The sequence below is a fragment of the Musa acuminata genome, chromosome BXJ3-1 (assembly GCF_036884655.1).
Source record: "Musa acuminata AAA Group cultivar baxijiao chromosome BXJ3-1, Cavendish_Baxijiao_AAA, whole genome shotgun sequence".
In the NCBI taxonomy this organism is placed as follows: domain Eukaryota; kingdom Viridiplantae; phylum Streptophyta; class Magnoliopsida; order Zingiberales; family Musaceae; genus Musa; species Musa acuminata.
In genome coordinates this window covers 14,189,659-14,209,667 of record NC_088349.1, presented here as the reverse complement: position 1 = coordinate 14,209,667, position 20,009 = coordinate 14,189,659, and the positions used below count along the sequence as shown (strand labels likewise).

General features: G+C 37.9%; 2 protein-coding genes across 5 annotated transcripts; both read right to left on the bottom strand.

Annotated features, from left to right (window-relative positions):
• Nucleotides 1–150: 150 nt before the first annotated feature.
• Nucleotides 151–14,528, bottom strand: LOC135585221 (villin-3-like). 2 transcript variants are annotated; one of them, XM_065137194.1, is made up of 23 exons: nucleotides 14,349–14,528; nucleotides 11,556–11,662; nucleotides 10,658–10,757; nucleotides 9,431–9,499; nucleotides 9,077–9,319; nucleotides 8,811–8,988; nucleotides 8,600–8,732; nucleotides 8,323–8,485; nucleotides 7,818–7,965; nucleotides 7,601–7,701; nucleotides 7,354–7,509; nucleotides 5,781–5,849; nucleotides 5,622–5,690; nucleotides 5,359–5,496; nucleotides 5,108–5,236; nucleotides 3,431–3,578; nucleotides 3,284–3,294; nucleotides 3,059–3,199; nucleotides 2,819–2,944; nucleotides 2,583–2,648; nucleotides 1,109–1,442; nucleotides 815–1,020; nucleotides 151–740 (listed from the first exon to the last, which is right to left on the bottom strand). In XM_065137194.1, exons 2-23 carry the CDS (start codon nucleotides 11,609–11,611, stop codon nucleotides 627–629), a joined length of 2,898 nt encoding a protein of 965 aa, XP_064993266.1. In that variant the 5' UTR covers nucleotides 11,612–11,662; nucleotides 14,349–14,528; the 3' UTR covers nucleotides 151–626. The 2 variants fall into 2 exon arrangements, with proteins under 2 accessions (XP_064993266.1, XP_064993265.1); XM_065137193.1 differs by lacking the exon at nucleotides 14,349–14,528 and adding an exon at nucleotides 14,127–14,173.
• Nucleotides 14,529–15,914: 1,386 nt separating this feature from the next.
• LOC135628497 (glutaredoxin-C8-like) lies at nucleotides 15,915–19,085 on the bottom strand. 3 transcript variants are annotated; one of them, XR_010492872.1, is made up of 4 exons: nucleotides 18,762–19,085; nucleotides 17,591–17,664; nucleotides 16,269–16,367; nucleotides 15,915–16,184 (listed from the first exon to the last, which is right to left on the bottom strand). XR_010492872.1 is itself a non-coding variant. In XM_065135178.1 (4 exons), the coding sequence occupies exons 1-4, from the start codon at nucleotides 18,951–18,953 to the stop codon at nucleotides 16,066–16,068; spliced, it is 396 nt and encodes a 131-aa protein (XP_064991250.1). In that variant the 5' UTR covers nucleotides 18,954–19,085; the 3' UTR covers nucleotides 15,915–16,065. The 3 variants fall into 3 exon arrangements, 1 of the variants encoding a protein (XP_064991250.1); XR_010492871.1 differs by having other exon boundaries at nucleotides 18,834–19,078; XM_065135178.1 differs by having other exon boundaries at nucleotides 18,850–19,085.
• Nucleotides 19,086–20,009: the final 924 nt, after the last annotated feature.

Genomic DNA, 20,009 nt, shown 5'->3' with positions numbered 1-20,009 from the left:
CCACGACTCTTTGTCATTCTTGTGCTCTACATCATGAAAGCAATATGTTTCAACAAAACAGAGACTGTATCTTCATGCGACGAGACAATAAATCAAGAGAAGAAGGGGCTGCTAACATGGAACAAACAGATTTAGTGAAGACAACAAACGAAGGTGCAAACTGGTTTCCCACCAATAATTTATGTTGTCATCTTCTTACACTCAGCTGTACACACATCGCTGTCTCGTTGTGCAGTATTAATACAACCTTTAACTGTATTCACCTTTGGAAACAATCGGTAAATGAAAAGAAAGAAAGAAAAAATTGCAAGCTCACAAACCAACCTGGGACGATGAAAAGAATACCTGAGAGAAGGGAGAGACAGTGGAATAATGCTCGAACATGGAAAGAAGGGAAAATTTGTAAGACTCTGTCAATAACAACATGAACTATTTGGGACCAGAAGCAGCTAAAAAAGCACTGATGCTGTCCCCCTTGCATTCCTAAGTAGGGGAGCCCTAAATGACAACTAGGTTGGGTAGGACCAGTCACAATCTGAAATGAGGGTAGGAAGACATCCAAGCACCCTGTCCATCAATGCTGTCTCTGATCCAGGGCCAGAAGAGGACCTCAGAATTTGGAAGTCTTAGAACAACTGAAGTGCCATTTTGAGTCTGTTTTGCTTCCATTTGGCTAACTTGTAGAAAGATTCTTTTGTCATGCCGAACTTCTCCTTGAACTCCGCAGAAGATAAGTATGTCTGCCATTAGGACCATAAATATTAGAACTGAATTGAATTCCCCAACTATGAAACCACCCGAAAAATTTGTATACCTCTCGCTTGGTTATATCAATATCTGTAACAGGATTAGTGGAAGTGGTCTTCAGGCGTTCATAGGGGAAAATGGGGAGCCCTTCATCTTCAGCTTCACCCTCCTTTGCATCTTCCTGTATTGTAAGGGTTTCCATTCTGGTGTTCAATGTAGCGATGCTTCCCTTGGCGTCCGCCTCTGGTTTTGGTTTGTTGTTCTCGGGGCTCACTTTGACAAACGAAAGACGAAAAGTTTCAATGTTAAAGTACAATGCATAACCTAGACCTTCATATTCTAGAAGATAGTTCAGGCATACCTTTTAATGATTTTGGTATTATTGACTTTGGTATCATTATTTCCCTTGGGCGTTCGAAAGAAGCAGAGAGGACAGCAATTGCTCCTGATTTTGGTGCCACCTTTGAAGGATCAAGCATCACAGGTTTTGGAGAAGGTTTTCTGACTGCTGGAGGAGGAGTTGACAGATTCCTGGCATTTGGGTTCTCAAAATTAGCAGCTAGTGCATTAAAAGCAGGAGATCTTCCTCTAACTCGAACACGTTCAGGGCTGAAGGACATGCTTCTTGAGCGCTGAGATTTGTCTGGCACGCTGGACCTCCCAGCATAGGATGTTGGTGTCCGTCGCTTGGGCTTCTGATAGTAAGCGCAAGTAATCAATATGTGAGTTCTTAACTAAAATTTCTAACAAACCAAAATCCTTAACAGAAAAGAATAATTATTAGTTATTATTGGAAGGTTTATATAAAGGTTGTGCAGTAGCGAGGAGAAAAAAAAAACGATCGTCACTGAGACACGATAAATAATTATTTTATGTAGCTTTTAGCTTTTCAGAGCCAGAATCTCAGACCTATCATGATTTTTTTATGAAAAATTTGGCTACAAAATCCAATACAGTGAGGATTGTACTACTTCTGTAGGCATTAAATGAGAAAGAACCAACCTAAGCAAATAGAAGCTTTGGTTGTTGAGACAGATAATTTGGTAAACTCTTAAAAAAAACAGGCTTTACAATGGACATGGTAGATTTCAGATAAATCAGGTTTACTGTATCTATGATCCAATTAGAGTCCAAAGCTACCTTGCCAGTCTAAGGTTAATCAGAAACCCAAAGGAGATTTAAGTAAAACAATGGGACTCAACCATGCCAGAAAAGAGAAAACCTTTAGAATCTTGTTAGGCTGATCAATATATTATTCTAAGAGTTTGAAAGGAAAGTTCAAATAATCACCTGACTACCATATATTTGAAAAATATAGGAATCATTAAAAAAAAGTGCTTTTAGGCTTTAGTCAACACATAAAAAGGGGATGCATTCTTGATTTTGTATAAAAATGATGATGAATTATCAAGGAAAGGTGCAATTGCTTGACCACAAGCCATCTTAACTATTTTCTTGTTTTTCAATTCTTCATACCTCTATATTTATCTCTTCCAAACCACCATCTATAGCTCATATTCGAAAGAAACCTGTTTATATAACTTATTGGCTATCAGTTTATTGTGTGTCATGCTACTAACATTGATGTATATAACAGAAAAAACAGATAAGAATAACCTAAAAGTCAATTATGCAACCCTAACATGCATCAAGAAAGTCACAAATAAAACAAATACTGAAACTCTTGGCATTCTGATATTCTGAAATTTAAATAGCAGAGATGTTGTGAAAAATCGCTTCTTAATTTACAGAGGTCTAGTGCATTTTGAATGACTGTTATACATATTGTTATGATCTAATTAAGATATCAGTAGCTATTGAGGTAAGGAGGTTACATCTGGTGTTGGAGGAACTCCATTTTTCACCATAGCTAGCTTCCTTTGAAATGAGTTACCATGCATCTGCAACCAAAGATAAGTCAGACCCTAGTTAAGAGTACCTTGGTCTCATAGTTACAACTGCCCCAGAAACAAAATCATAGCAGACAGAAGAAGATATTTAATAAATATACTGCATATAAAATAAACATTTTACATAATGTTGACATTCAACTCCATATGCAAATGCTTACTGATGATTTTGCTGAATCCCAGTTGAAGAAGCGAGTGAAGAATGGAGGCTCACTTCCTTCCATAATGATATACAATGGGGTTTCTCGAGAGAGATTTTCCATAAGAAAATCTTGTTCAATATATTTCTGTTAGAAATAGAAAAAGAAACTTAAACAAACAAAACAAAGGACTTTCTGAAAAGTGACATTTTTATGCCGCAGCAGATAGAAGACAAAGGTAGAAAGAAAAGCATTCCATACCTCTGCAATGCTTAAAGCTTGCAGTCGGATTTTTGGGTCCAACTGCTGCCCTACCCATACATATATGTCTGAGTGACAGTCCAGAATGAAGAGATCCTCAGTCATTAAGTCATCTTGGGTAAAGTTGAAAATCTCTGTCACCTGTAACCACAATACAAACATGTTTGACAGTTTCGCTTTCTGTTAAACAGGGATCCGCTCAAGAAGATATTATGGACTACATACCTTTAGGTTGCCTTCATTTTTCCATATGCATACACCATATATTCGTTCCATGAAATAGAACAGCTAACATTAGCACACCTATAAAATGATAGAAAACAGGACTAAAATAGGAACATAGATGAACAACATGCACCTCTAACTTCCTACCTTTTGAGAAAGTACATGAGAATAGGTGAGGATCATGTTCTGGCTCTTTCCCAATTTTCTGACTGGGGTGTTCAGATTTTCCTCCTAGTAAACTCCAAAACTGTTCAGTTTCTGTTCCTTCTTTTTGTGTTTTAGGCTGCACATTTGGCTGTCCAAATTGAAAAAGAATAAATAGGTGGTGAAGAAAAAAATCCACCAAACAAAAAATCTCAATTATGGACAAGAGGGTCAGCCACAGAAGGTTAGAATAGAACAAGTATTAAGAAATAAATAATATGTAACTCATGCGGGTGTTTCACAGCATTAGTTACTGCATTAAATAATAAGACGTACTTCCTCAACTTATTCAATGATTAAATAATAAACACCTTCAGGGACAACACGCCAAGAATCAACTACATAAAGCAGAACATCAGATACAACAACAAGAATTAGATTAAAGAGAAAAATAATACCTAATAGCTGCCAAATTTTTTGTTAGCTATAGCAAGACTATGAGTACATTCTGTTACTACTAACATGAAATGAATGAGCATGTTGTCAGATGAAACTAGATCTGTCACACATTCTGACAGGGCCATTATTATGAACACATGATCAATGTGGGAAACCTTTACCATGCTATGTTATGCTTTACTATGTTGGAAATAAGTAATTTGCACTTTGTAGCCTTCTCTCTACACATATCAAGGTCTTCACGAAGTTGGATGGAACCAAACAGTGTGAACAATAAGCCAATGTGACATCAGGAGTACTAGAAAATCTCAATCAGTAAACCATCATATCATGCATAATGAAACACTTGGGTTAAATCGATTAGTAAAATCTAAAAACAGTTGAAGAGATAACCAACTAATCGCCTGTCATATATTTTGATCTAATTCAATGAGATTCAAGAACCAGAGGTTCCCAAGGCGAACAAGTCATACAGCTAAATTAGGATTTCAACCTTGTTTCATGGAAATAGGATCACTAAGAGAACTTGCAGATAAGAAGAGACACTAAGGCAGAAGATCTGGGTAAGGGGAAAGTGTTTGAAAGCATGCATAACAAGAAGTTTGGGTGCTCAGTTACAGTGCTAAACATCCTACCATTACATTGATCAGTCTTCACTTCAGTTTAGATTAAGGATATAGCAACTATTAAATAGTGAGGATCAATTAGGGAACAAATGAAAAATAGTGATGAAATAGGCACCGGTTCCACCTTGATTTTAAAATCTCAATAATTCTTTTCTTTTATCATTCCTTCTTAGAGTAAAGTCTTTAAGTGAGAGAATGCTTCTCAAAGCTCCACACCATAATTTAAAAATGAAAAGTATCTCAGTCTCTCGGATGTTCCTATTTTCAGACATAAAACAGGTAGCAAAGTCTATGGTCAATGGATAAAATTTTCAGGTGTTTAGAAATTGAATCTCCTGTTTATAGGGAGAAAGATAACTCTATAAAATATACAATGAGCTATTGAACTCAAACATCATGCCGTTGGCAATTTGTTATTTTCAAAATCATGAGGACAGATTCTGGATTCCTTTAAGTTCAAAGTGGTTATGTCAAATATATGTATATTGATAACCACTGGTACAGCCATTACCTATCTTAATGGCTTATGGAACAAACAATCAATTGCAAAAGCTTTACAAAACTAATTTACCACATGAACTAGATTTTGTCATACCTTAATCAGATCTAGCTGCCTCTCAACTAGTTCTTGATCCACAGAGGTGGTTAGGCTTCCGGACCATGTGAAAACAATACTGCCACTATGCAGTATGTAACAGTAGGATGAATTCAAAGAAGAAGCTACCTGATTAAGAAAAAAATAAATGTATAAGCATAGCAATAAAAGGTTTTAAAAAATGCCAAGTTTAAGATATGTGGTATATTGAAGCATTGTTGCATTAAAAAATGAGACTATGGTGGATCTACCGGTTCTACTTGAATTGCTTGCATATTTTCTGGTCCAGAACCTTGTATTCGGAAAAGTGCAGCACCTTCCTCTGAATATGTTTCATCAGTTGTGCTGTTTTCCTTGACAAACTTCTTATACCCAGAACTTACCCCACCCTGTAATATTACACGGGAAAAGATCAGGCGGAGTTTCTTATAGTAGAAATAAAACTACCACAAAAAGATAGCTTCAATAGCAGAAATACACTCTCAGATGAAGAGGTTTTTGTTAAGGGTCAAACCTTGAAAACTAGGAAGCTCTGGAAGATAGAGAATAACTGTATCGGTTCCTTTCCTTCATAAAAGCGAGCCTGCAAGCACATGATCAAGAAATTGTCGTTCACAATATATTTCTACCATATAACCTGTTATTTCAACACACTGATGTAGTAACAGATTACCAGAACAGCTTGTGACTTCAAATTTTCAACCATCTTGTTAGCAAGTGAGATAGCTGCAGTCCTCTCCTCCTGTAACCAGTCATAGATGCTTCACAATGCTAGATATCTATGATACTCATGGTTAACACTTAACAGTATCTTCTAAGCAAGTTGCAGACCAACTGACGATGTGCTGAAACAGTGTCGATGAAAATCACACGTATCCAGAGAAGTCAATATAAGTACATTCATAATTACATTCTTGAACTGTTATGATTGTGTCAGTAGTACATTTGGCCATCATAACTTCTGAAGTAAAGAACTCTAACAAATGACCTTTAATATTTTGTTATATTTAACTAACCTGATGTACATATGCTATAGTGATACATGGACTTTAAGCATAACATACCTATTACTTGAAGATTAAAAATGAGATGTTGGAGAAGGTGTATGAATTCAGAGCTTGAACATTAGCAAACTATTTACCAAATTGTCAATCGAAGTAGACTATATCTGTCACGACCCGAGTCTGACGAGCCAACTGCCCAATAACTCCATTTTGGTCCTTCAACCACGGACCAAAATACTTAGGCGGGAGTTGTCATAATACACTCATCAAGCCTATATTAGCCAATCATAATCATTGCCCACTTCCGATGTGGGACTAAGTGGGGTGTTACACTCTAACTCCATCCATGGATAACCCTTTCCTACTCAAGCCCTCTCATTTTGCCCAAATACTAGGTTGGCTTTGATACCAAATGTCACAACCCGAGTCTGATGAGTCAACTGGCCAATAACTCCATTTTGATCCTTCAATCACGGGCCAAAATGCTTTAGCGGGAGTTGTCATAATACATTCATTAGGCTTATATAAGCCAATCATAGTAATTGCCCACTTCCGATGTGGGACTAAGTGGGGTGTTACAATATCAGTGTCATTCTATGATACAAAGCTTATACAGACGGATTTCATCGGCAAAGCAATTACTTGTATCATATATGTGGTTGCATAAGAGAGCTGCAAGGGCTTGTCACTCTTAACCAATTAGCAGATATAACAGAGTTCATCAACATTACAAGAAGTTACAAAAGATAACCAAGAATTTTTTCTTTGTCATCTTCAAAATGAAAATGAATTAGGTTGCTTCTAAGAAAAATAATTGATTTTTTTATCCTAGCACTCCTCTTAAGTCATTGATTCCCTGGAACTCGTGACTCCCACTCGCACTAATCTGCTCCTCTTGACCCTCTGCATTGGGAAACAGGGTTCTCTTGTTCTTCTTTATATTCTGGCCCATCATCATTCTATGGTCTATCCTAATAGATGTATCATAAGTGTCTCATGAGTCTGCCTTTTATGTCTAAATATCCAAGTATTTGTTCGCTTTTCCACTTGATCTAATTCAAGTCGCACCAACATGGATGCTCAATTGATAATTAGGGATCTGGTAGGGTAAAATCTATTATTCAGGAAATTATTATTTAGTAATATTCATTTAACATTTCCAATTTTGTGAATTACATGACATTTGAGCGGTAAACACTCCTAGTTACTCGATAAACAAGCTCAAAAACTTTGAAAATTTACCTCAACGCTCATCTTCCCAAACCAAGTACCAATGAGATATTCCTCTTTTTCTTCTCCAGGATATGCATATTGGAATATATAGCAATCTCCACTGTAAAATTTAGATTGATCTGAGGGTGGAAGAAGAATCTTGTTTTTACCATTTATATGCCAGACCTGTACATTAGGCAAAAAGTAATATTTAGCATAAAATGAGATATATGACCTGTAAAATTGCAAACAGCCTCCTCTTGGACTAAGCCAGCACCTGTAAATTGCCACTGCAATCAATATATGGTTGAGGTTCATCTTTGGCAGGAGAAGCTTTGTTAATGCCCTTTGCATTTAGTCCTTGGCGTTTAAGAAATGCTGCCAATAAAAGCAATAACTCATCACATATTGTACAAACTAATTCTCAAACTCATGCAAAAAATAATGACAAAATTTTAATGCATATTAAAGAACTTTTATGTTATTCCACTAACCTGCAACTTTGCCCCTACTCTCGTCAGATACAACTGCATCATTTTTCTGCGGCCACTGTTCAAACTTGGACCGGAACATTACTGTCTCAAATCCCTCAATTATCCGAATAACATGAGCTTGTGGCCTGCCAGGTTCGAGTAGTGATTCCTGTGCAACATAAATGACACTAAATGGTAGAATTACCATGAACTTCAAACAAGCATAAACTAGGATACAAAAGTGCTCTTGGATGCCAATCAATAGCATGGATGACATCAAGCTGAGTAGACACTTGAAATGAAAAGACAATCTCCCTAGGTTATCAACTCCAAAACCCACAATCTGGAATTTTCTCAGATACAGGAATTCATATGATTTCAGGCATTCAGAAAATCTTCAGAATGTGGGCCTCCGTAAGATTCCTCCCACTTCATCTCCTCACCAACTCAGTTCAGGCCTTTGTGCATGTGAAAAATATAATAGATCAATTAGAGAATAAGAGGCTCTAATCAGAAAAGGACTTACTTCTGCTGCAGAACTAGCAGCTTTCCTTTGTGCAAGGGATGAATTTCGGCCCATCCATACATATATTTCAGTATCACAGTCGAGCAGGTAACACTTGTATGTGTCCAGTAATTTCCTTGTCAAGGAATCTGCTTCAACGGGCACAGCTTGTCCTTTATCAACACTAGAAGGCAAAATTTTCCATATTTGAGATGCATTAGTAACTAATATGTGTGTAAAAGTAGTACAACAAAAACTCATTTTGTTAGCATATTAAGATTATTAAATAATAAATTACCATAGCAGCTTTGCAGAAAAGGTCTCTGCCTTCCTGTCACCCTCAGAAGCTATCTTCCTTGGAAGAGGAGCAAAACCCCCGAAACAGCCCCAAAACTCTCCAGCATCAGCATCAGCCATCAGCTTCCCATCCTCTATCCAAAGATCAATAAGTGAGCAAGTTTTTTGTTGCTAGTACAATCACTCATTGGGACTTATAGAGGTCATCTTACCAACAGCTGCCACCTCACATTTCCCTTCATGGTAAGTTTCTTTGATATATTGCACAACTTCAAGAGCTTTAGCCCTTTCTTGAATAGATGAATTAGATCCACTGAACTGGAAGATCTTGGACTCAGTATCCAGAATGAATATGTCATCATGATTGAGAGATGATCGAGCAAAAGGGACCTGGTTATGAGTTATGACAACATCACCAAACTTAAGATCGTATTTGTATAAATCCCTTAAGTCACATGTATCTATAAAAATAACTTGCCTCCTTCACATTGACAACATGCTTTCCTCTGCAAACAAATAAACGAGTCACATGCTCTCGCTCATTTATCTCAGTATGTTTAAACCCAGATGAAATACCACCATCCTGTGGTATTATACATGGTTTGAAATAAGAAAGGAACTTCTCAGTCTCATGACCTTGGACTTCACGATATTGAACAGCACGACCACCGAGGGCTGCGTCAAGTTCAACCGTCTTGATTGCAGCAGTCCCAGCTTCATCCTGTTTACAGCAACAATTAAAGATTATACTTGGATAATCATTACGATGAGGTCCAGGACTATCCTTCAAAAAAGAAATTGGTGAAAATATACATAATGAATACCAACTGACCTGGCTAGTATCTTTACCAAGCCAATAGTGAATATCATGTTGAAGAGAACCACTTTTTAAGGCAGTTGTCTGTCCAAATAAGATAATTTAGTTTACCAACAAAGACCCATTATAGATTCTAGTAAGACAAAAATATATCAATTAGCAAAAAGGGAAGAAAAATGCATAAATCTGCAACTAAAGTTCCTCTATAAACAAAGACAACAATAAACTTAACCTTCCGAGAAGATATTCCTAATATGAAGATAAATTCGAATAAGTTGCATCCTGTATTTGCAAAACATTGAAACCAAATTTAAAAACAACCACATCACATATTTATAGTGACTTACTTGACTTCACTAAATAACATAATGAAATCCATTATACTAAGCATATCAACAAATCACTGAAACCTGTGCAGGTCTAGTCATCCTTTGACTCACAAATCATTGAGAAAATCTATCAAGCTCAAAAGATTTTTCATACTCAACTAACATAATGAAAAATACCCATTGCAAAATCATTGCAATACTGATTCCAAAGAGAAGACAACAAGAAAATCCTTCATCAATTCAGCATAGCACGGAAGTCACAGCATGAGAACTTAAGACTAGCTTACTAAAGAGAACATTTTACTGATAAATAAAGAAAAAAGCACCACATAGAAGTCAGAATGCAGTCTCACTAATCCTTCAGATGAGCTTATACACTAGCATATACATATTCCACGAATGTTTGAAAAACAACAAGCATGAAACCTCACATTAGGCTGACTATATGATAGCATATGGATAGATAACAGCTTTGGTTAGAAGAATCTGTGCCTCAATTGTGTAAAACATAATTTAGAAATTTATGTTTTTTGCTTCATTCTTCAGCCCAGTCAGTGCTTTTGGCTGCATAAGAACTCTTCAACAAGTCCAAACTATAAACCTGATAAACTAGACTCTGTTTATATTAGTTAGGATGACATAACAGTACCTCATCCTGTACACATTGTTTTCGAGCATTCTGCACTTTCAACTAACCCACCTTATTTTGATTTTTCAGATCTAACACCCAAAGACTCATTGTACTTCTTAACCAAGAAAGCAGAATAATGTAAAATCTCGAACTACGAAAATAATCTAGGTCATCTAAATCTAATTTAGGCTACAAAATTAAAGTGGATTTTGGTGAAGTAATCTAATTATCAATTAGTGAAGCATATGGAATCATCATTAATAACAAAATATCATAAAATACCTTAAGAATCACATATGAATCTCCAGTGAAAAACTTCCCATAAGATGAACTCGGTACAGGGACTGGGTGAAAATTTTCAATACGCCATATCTCCAGTCCACTGTACTGTAGTTAAGGAATATCGAACGTGCATATATCACAATATGTAGAACCACAAGAAGACAGTAACGAATGATAGAAAAAAATGAAGGGCAACAACATCCACAATACTAGTCATGCATGATTTCATCAGATAGCAATTATATTATATAGTTCTTCTCTACTCAATAATTCTACCAATGGTTTTAGTTCTTCTACTTCAATAACTATTTCATGGTTCCTAGGCTATTAATGATAAAGAGGACTACTTTAACATTAATTGTTTTAAACTCTTTCCTCAAGCAATTAGAACCCATTCATTCCCCAGTAGCAATCTCAAGCACTTAAAAAGCAAGCAGTGGAAGACGAGTCTATTTGATTTTGCAAATGCAACTGTTTAACAAGATGTGGAGTCACTTATGTGACTTCAAGATCAGGAACAAATATCAAGTCAAGCGGACTTCTGTCTTGGCCAGTTGGCACATGCCAAAAAACCCTACCAACAATGATGATATCTGGCCAACCAACCATTTGGCTTTGGCCTGTGCTGACTGGCACAACTGATTATAAATCTAATCTAGAAAAGAAAAAAAATGATTTAGAATCTGACTATTCATGCATCCTCAACCATTGTTAAGTGTTAAATATGTTTTTGCTGAGAATTTCTTCCAATTTTTCTGTAATCTTTGTTTGAAACTTGTACTAAATAAGAGTATATATCCTCTTACTATTTGCATTAGTAAACAGTAGAAATTCAATAGCCTTAAAAATAGAAACGAGAAAACGAAAATGGTATAATGAAGTCATATGACATGGATACGCCTTTTGCCCAGCTCCTTGAAAAGCTGAATCCACATCCTTCATGGACACTGCCATACTGGAAGGACTAGCTTTGGATGTTGTCTTAAAGCTAGAAGAAGCAAAATTCTGCAAAATAATATCAGGAAATTAAAAGCTATTAGTTAACTTAAGTATAAATTAATAAAGAAGGTAATAATAACTGTAAGTTCCTATATGATGCACAATGCTCAAGTATCTTCCAAAAGAAAGCTGGGTCTAAAGTTTAGTTATAGCTTGCTGATTATGTGATGCCTCCAAAGCTCAAGAGTTCTTGAAATGGACTAACCACAGATTAAAAACCAAGAAGCAAACAAAATCAAGGCATGGGATGATACTATGCAGTAGTTAGTATTCAGCAAAGGCAAGACGGCATAACTGAACAGACAGGACACTATAAGATCTCCAAGTGGGACGATCTCCATGGTTAGTATGTTAGCACAAAAATATGGAAATTATCGTATGCATCTAACACAGTGTGCATCTGATAAACAAAAATAAGTTGCTGATTTTATTAGTATGTGCTGATTCATGATACCCGCAGAACTCCTAATTATAAATTTTATAGTATAAATTAAATGGCCAGTCCAACAATGAGTTAGCAGCTGTTGGCCTAACAGCTAGTCTGAATTAGTCATTAAATTAGACAAATGTAAATCAAGTTTTGTTCAAACTAATTGAGTAATTTCCTAGATTGAGTGTTTGATAGTCATGATACAGTAACAAAATTATGATTAGGAGTTACTTCATCAACCACTTTTGGTAGGAAGAAGTGGTTATACAATTCTTCTTCCCATCAAATTATCTCATTTATCTTGTTACCCCCATCTCCAGTCAGTAGTTAATTTTCATTATTTCAGTTGATTGCATGTGGTATAGTTCGGTAGAGCATCCAGTATACTGATGCCATACCCATCCAAAGGTTATCAAAACCATTATTAGATTGAGATTTAAAAAAAAAAACTTGCACTTAATATTCTATAATTAGACATAGAGTTGAACATTTTACCCCATTGTGCTGAATTTTCTAGTTACTTAATCAGCAACAATGCAACAAGTTGGCTACAAGGTTGAACTTTTGGTCTGACACCTATCAACAAGCTAGACAAAATTAGACAAAATTAACTATGTACACTGAGGTCATTTCTCTAATAGCGCAATCCCAGGCATGTTTCACCAAAGCTTGGTTTATAATTAGTTTGTTTCAATGTTGTTCAACTAAACCATGTATATGTTTTAGTGCACACAACTAATCATGTATATGCATTACCTCGGAATATTTGTGTATCAGTAATCACAAATCAATATAGTTGTTCTTAACTGTGTATAAGCCACAGTTACCTGTATATAATAGAATCTGGAATTGTGTAAACGTCGATTATAATGTCCGCAACCACAAAATTTCCTGTGACTACATATGACGATACCAGTAACTGTGGGATTATAATGCCCAACCATAGAAATTGTATTTCTTGCATCTTTGTTTAACTTAAAACCTGTTACTAATTACAGATGATGGCATATTATGCATGTTATTAACTCATAAATTTGGCAGTTGTTTGATATAATGCAGCATTCATACAATGATTATAGAACTAAACTTTGCATGTCCTTTTCAGTAGTATTCAGGATTTTTAACCCCCTTCCAATCAACCATTGCATCAAAGACACAAAAATGAATCTGAACTTAATCACGTGAAAAATAAGGTAGCAATGAACTGAAATGAGATCATCACAGTTTAATCATGTAGACATGAGGGGCAAGATAAAGGAACTCTTAGGAAGATAAAAGTAGATATCCTGCTGTGGCATATCTTAAATGCAAGCAAAACACTTTGATGGCAAGATGCAATTTAGGTTGGAGGCAATATCTGAACACTTACAACCTCAGCACACGCCATGACACTAAAGGTTCTTGTCCGTATGACACTTCATTTTTAATGCCACAAGATTCAAAATACGCATTGGAGCCACAGACGTCTAGCCCCGTCCAACATCAAAAGTGCATATCTTTACATACGCTTTTGATCTAGATCTCGTCCTTAAACACAAGTAATTAACAGAGTGCATCCACCAAGAATTCATGGTGCTCTAGTGGCAACTCATGCAGCCAAAAACCAAATCTAGAAAGTACAGCTAGCTGGCAAAGGCAGTTTGTGCATCACTTAGGAACAGATCAGAATCAACATTATCTCAAACTTCACAACTAATCTGCAGCGCTGTGCAGCAAGTGCCACTGGGAAAATTCGATTAAGCTCTGAACAAAAGTCTGGATCACAGATCATAAGATCTGAGGGAGAATAACGTGCAGGAATTTTGGATCACATTAAGATCTGGACTTTAGCAGATGGATTCAGAGAATGCTGTTCGTGAATTCGAACAATTCAATTCCCACAAGGTCAGCCACAAACAGTGACAGTCCAAATGATCAACAACAGTCTCAGCGATAGCCAACTAAGGTCTCCACAACTGAATTCAAATCCAGTCATCGGTAGCCTAACGGAGAACCCAATAAACCGCACCAATCAACGGAATCAAAGAGTGGGAACCATACCTTAACGGGAAACATCGGCTTCTCCATCCCCATTCCCAAGATTTCCACCCAAACAGAAAAAGAGAGATCGGCCCCCGAGCTGGGGGAAGTCTACGCCACGACCAAGAAAACCAGAAACCGACTCGAACTCCCACGAACTAACCACACCCCCATTACGAATAAAAAGGAGAAATAAAAACCCGGTAAATGCGGAGAAAAATCGAATTAAATAAGAAATCGCACCTGCGGTGGCTAAGATCGTGCGGCGACACCGACGCAGGTAGAGGGGCGCACGTCGGGAGGCCTAGTCGCTCGACCGATCGATCTCGGCGACGAAGCGAGAAGGGAAAGGTCGTCCAAGACGATAAATGGAACGGGAAAAGGGAGCACAGTGCAGGGGGAGGGGGGCCGAATGATGGTGGGGTGTGTGTGTGCTTATCACTGCTGGAATCGGGAGGCGACGGGGCCCTCGCGACGCACCGTAGGCCATAAAGTAAGGTTAATTATCACGGAATTAAGCACTTCTTTTTCGAAGAGCGGGATTTAGTTCGGAAATAAGATTAAGTTGGTGATTGTATTCGAGAATAAGTAGACAAAGAAAGGGAGCGCCTTTGTCCTTCTTTTCGAAGTCGGGAAAGGAAGACAGGTCAGGGGGCGGTCACCGCCCAACCGCGATGACAAAGAAGGTCGCACGGAAGAGTGGTAGCAGAGGGGGACCGAGGGGCACACGTGGTGGGTCCCGATGGAAAAATAGTACCTACCGCGTCACCTGCATGACTGACTCGGGTGGGTCCATGGTGGGGCTCACGGCTCCCCATCCAATCATCTTGACTGCTTTATGGGGGTTGGTTGCGGTGGCGGTGATGAGCTGGAAAGGGCGACGGTGAGCGGGTAGGTGGGTGGAAATTTGGGAGTTAATTATAGTTGAGTGGGTTCAACGTGGCTTTTTTTTTTTACTGTTCCATTTGATGCGCAATGATTTCGTTTACACGCGTCTCGATGACCACGCCGTCGCCCGATGACGTGGGCGATGACTATTGGTTCCTGTTCCGCGGACCACGGTGAGAGAGAACTAGCTGCCTTCTGACACGTGGCTTCGGTGCTTCCGGCGACGCACGTGGGTAGCGAATGATTGACAAGCCCGAGATACGAGACGCGAACGCGAACGCGAACGCGAACGCAGCGGCACCCGACGGCCCCTCGCCACGTCGTTCGCGGCTGGTCGCGGGACCCTCGTGGGTGACCGTACCGCTACTTTCTGGAGCTCTTACACGAATCATTAAATATGGTGTTTGACGACTGCATACATAACACTGAAACAGCAACATAAATGACCAAAGAAATCTGAAAAGACTATATACTAAGGGTAAGCATGTTGCAATCGATCAAATCAAAATGTCAATAGGTGGATAAGTTGCACATTGATATAATCTAATTAAGTCCAAGTCCAAAGTATACTATCAAGTGGTATGGGTGATTTGATATCTGAAATGCAATCTTGATATCTATTTAAAATAATGATGGATGGATATGTAACTTTGAACCATAAACAAAAGCAAAAAAGTGAAATGAAAAGCTGTTGTAAGCAGTGAAGTATCACATTACAAAGATCATTCTTTGTTTTCCATCTTGAAAGCAAACAGGCACATCTCATAAAAGAGTGGTAATTGAGCTATGGGCTTTTGCAATTAAACCATGTTTAGCATCTCAACTCATAAGAGGCATATAGCCACAGTACTTGACCAGAAGATTTCTAAAACCACAAGTGGACTGTTTGAGTTCTATGATTTGTATATGGTAATGCAAACATGCAAGTAATCCATAGTTTATTCACTATCATGATATGTTAAAGGATAACCACAAGAAATATTATCCAAAGATACTGACCAATATTAGCATTACAAATGCACTCACACCTAAACCTGTTTGCAACACTATCCAGATACACCATCAACAAGATTTAACTCATCCATACCCTGACTGATTGATGAATGAGAGATAAATCATTTAAAGATTTATCTTTTGAGTCAATGCCCAGAAGAGTCAGAATCCTTCCACTTTCATATGCTTCAACAGTATCTGAAATGCATTAGGAAAAAAAGAAAAAGGTAAGAACATATTCATATGTAAATGGTGGAAGGGAAGAAGGTGGAGCTTAGTTACCATCAGAGCCACCCAAGTGCTTTCCATGGATAAATACTTGAGGCACTGTATGCTTCCCGACCATCCCAGACAAGGCATCCTGAATTTGAGATCCATCCTCTAAGAAGAAGGGGAAACAAAAATGAAAAATCTGTGTATTGCTTCTACAATGATTTGCAGATGATGTTGATTGCCAATGTTAGTGGAGATAGTCACTAGTCTAGGGAACATATTATTCTAGAAAACTCTTGACTATGTTAACACAATATGCTTCAACCACGTAGTAAAGTAATCATAAGCAGCAATATTATTGTGTATATATATATGATAAAAAAAAGGAAAGCTCCAACTCAGGATGACCGGTTCGAACTTAAGATTACTAGTTAAAAGTGACTGAACTGTCATATGATCTATTGTACCAATCCTTCTAACAATTATGTTAGGTACCTCGGTTAATAGGCAGGGACGTTGATTCCTTTGACTACTTCCTTAACATGTGTAATTTAAATACAATATTTAAACATAATTTACTGTCTCAATATGACTTCCCTGCAAGTTTCTTGGTTTTTATGATTTCTGTTAAATTTTAATGCTTAAAGATGAGAACTAGAGATTCCCACAAATACTAGGCAACGAAATATCCACAAAACGAGGCATTTTTGCTTCTTTTCTGGCTGTAATTCTGTATATTACATATTAGGGAATCTTGAAACCAATGTGGAATAGCTTGCTTTGAGGTGCATGGAACAAGACGAATGCAAGAAATCACACTGCATAGACAGTCAAACTTAGTTTGAAATTCTAACTTTCGACAGGCATTACTTCTGATCCTGAGAGCAGGATGCTGCTTTTCATCAAAATGCAAAAATAAGCCCTATACAATGCCATTTTTAAGCTCAAATTACAATTTCATGGGTCCTATTTTCCAATTTCCTAGTAATTTTTAAAACTGTTTTGCATTTTAAACTTTCCAATTACGATCCCAGGGTTGTTATGAGACAAATAAATATCACAGTGATGACTTAGGGCAGAACTATTTGCAATGAATGTTTTCCATTTCCTTTCTCCACCTGTCTTTTAGGTGTTTGTTGTGCACAAACCTCCTTGCTATTTGCAGTGTGAAACTCAAGCAAAAAAAAACATGTATCGAAAGTGAAATTTGTTTTATCAAGTTTGAAAAAGTTGTTTGCCTCTTATTTTAAGTTTTATTACAATCTCTTTTCCTTTTTTTGTTTCTTGAAGACCTAAATTGTACAATATTAAAGAACTAATGAAACTATAGTTCAACATAAGGCCTTGGAGACAGGTAAATTAAGAAGAACTTGAAGGTTCAGCAAACAAACCACACTGATCCAGCTCCACAACATAAGGCACTTTTTTCGATTCCTTAAAGACAGCTTTCGCCCTTCGATAGCACCTGTCCCACCAAATGTGAATGGTAAATATCTCGTTAGTATTCTGAGTCCAGTTTAGACTAAGAAATTAAAACTGAATCAAAATGATCAATTCTTTGAAGTTCACAGACTAACTGAACTCCAGCAAATACAAGTACATGTATGAAGAAGCATCTTAAAGTGAGAATTTATGTACAGAGTAAGGAAGGTGGAAGTCCACCGCACGAACAATATGCTTGTCGTAGATAATAATTTTCGACTCATTGGCAGATGCCCAACAACGAGAAGAGCTCCAGAACTTAGGATTGCCAGGAGGACCACACCAAGAACAAGAAATAACATTGCATGTTCTTCCAGTCCATCTTAAAGAAAGTAACACTCGAGTCTTAAGAATGCAGAGTTAAGCATCGTAAAAGCAACAAATGTAGGTTGTAGCTACCAAAAACCAATCATAATTTGGAAAGATACCTTTAATTCCAGAAGTGTGTGAATTGACATCAAGAATTACTTTAACAGGAGGTTTATGACATAAAACCATCAGCAAGTTTAAAATCAAAACTACAGCCCCACTTAGAAGAAATCTTTGGACAACCTCACACCCTTATATGTGGCTCCTATGAACTCCGAGTACTAGAGAAGTCTCAAATGCTCTGAATTCTCTATAGGAACACTTAGAATGAACAGTTGCCTCCATGATGCAGAAGTTTCTACAACTGCATGTTAGATTGTTGAGAAAGACTCTCGTCAACCATCATTTTATACGTTCATCAAATCTAAACAATGGTCGAACTTCGACTCTGCTATCAGCAATAATCTTTGCGATCGCCAGCCGCCGTAATAAAACTCAATTACTAGAAAAGCTGCAAAGAAGTTGAGGAACAAGTGACACGATACCAAAATTGACTCACTCGGTGGATGTACCAAAATTCTAATTCGTCGGCATCTATTTAGTCCGGAAAAGAGGGTTAGTCTCTCAGACGATGCGAGACTTTCCTTTTCGGTTCCCGGACGATGGACAAGAATACGTTTCTCCTTCCGGGGAGGTGAGAGCACAAACCAAAATCTACTGTCGAGCAATAAATTACCATAGCCAACGACAAGTTAAACGAAATGTTCGAACCAGGACGCGGTCACCAAAGAGATCCATCGAGCTATTGTAGCAGAGAGAAAAAGGGAAAAGGGAGAGGCGAACGCAGGAGCAGTGCGACTTGGAGAAGATGACGATGTCGTGGGAGGAGACGGTCTTGTTGACGAAAGCGACCGAGGGGCCCAGGAGGGAGGCCGCCACCGCGAGCGCAGCCACCGTCGCCATTCCAAGCCGACGTCACCCCATCGTCTGCATCTTCCCGGGAACGAGATTCCCGAAGAGAGCAGCGACTCCAGGAGAAGGGAGTGTGCACGAGTACCAAGTGACGCGAGGAAGGAGACAGACGGCGATGTGATGCGATGTGGACATCTTCGTTTGTTGTTGTGGCTAAATTAACGAAATTATAATGTATAGAATAGGAGCTCACAGTAAGTAATTTGGTAGATCATTCAACGTATATACCGAATGGTTCATTGGGTCCACTCCTTTTACAAGGAAGGTTAGATCGTTCGTTCTACTTAATCATCCCGCTGTTTAACTTACCAGACTCGAGATCAAATTATTTCCTTTCCCTCGTAGTATAATTGTACCAGATAGTCCAATTTAAGTTGCAGGAGAGAGAGAAAGAGAGAGAGAGAGAGAGAGAGAGAGAGAGAGAGAGAGGAGGATGACAACGGCGACCACGAAGACATCTTTAATGATTGTTCCAACGAAGACCACGAAGACATCTTTAATGATTGTTCCAAGTGTACCCTTCAAGAATTTTGTCCGGGAGGGACTCGGGACAATTTGGTTATCGCCATCAAATCTTTTTTGTCTGCATCTTGTTGGTTTGATCTGTTCAGATGCCAATGATTGTACTCACTATCGTTTTAAGGTAAAATTTAAATTTTCTACCAAGGAAAAAACAAACACTAGTATGCATGGAGTCTCATCGTCATCCACGAAACAACTCGATTCGACCAGTACAAGAGGGATGAGTCTGTGACAAAACGAGATGATGCCGTGAATGACAGGACATGGGAGTTCCATCTCAGATGTGAATGATTGTAACCCTTTAGGATAGCAATAATAATGGGGAAAAAAAAACCCCAGCATGGAATTATTAGTCCATATTGAATATATATATATATATATATATATATATATATATATATATAATACTTTCTGTTGTTAATTCTAGCAACCTGGAAGACCCTTGTACCTGAACACAAAGTACTCTGTGAAGGGTGTTACAGGACCTCAGCAGTTTCTCAAGGTCTTCACACAACATGCAACCTG

Coding starts and splice junctions, on each gene's coding strand:
- LOC135585221 (XM_065137193.1), bottom strand. CDS start 14,159: ATGGGGATGGAGAAGCCGATGTTTCCCGTTAAG. Junction 10,758..11,555: donor CAAGGAGCTGGGCAAAAGGC/GTATCCATGTCA, acceptor ACTACAGTACAG/TGGACTGGAGATATGGCGTA. Junction 9,320..9,430: donor TTGGTAAAGATACTAGCCAG/GTCAGTTGGTAT, acceptor TGCTGTAAACAG/GATGAAGCTGGGACTGCTGC.
- LOC135628497 (XM_065135178.1), bottom strand. CDS start 18,953: ATGGCGACGGTGGCTGCGCTCGCGGTGGCGGCCTCCCTCCTGGGCCCC. Junction 17,665..18,849: donor GACATCGTCATCTTCTCCAA/GTCGCACTGCTC, acceptor TTGGTGGGACAG/GTGCTATCGAAGGGCGAAAG. Junction 16,368..17,590: donor TGTGGAGCTGGATCAGTGTG/GTTTGTTTGCTG, acceptor CCTTCTTCTTAG/AGGATGGATCTCAAATTCAG.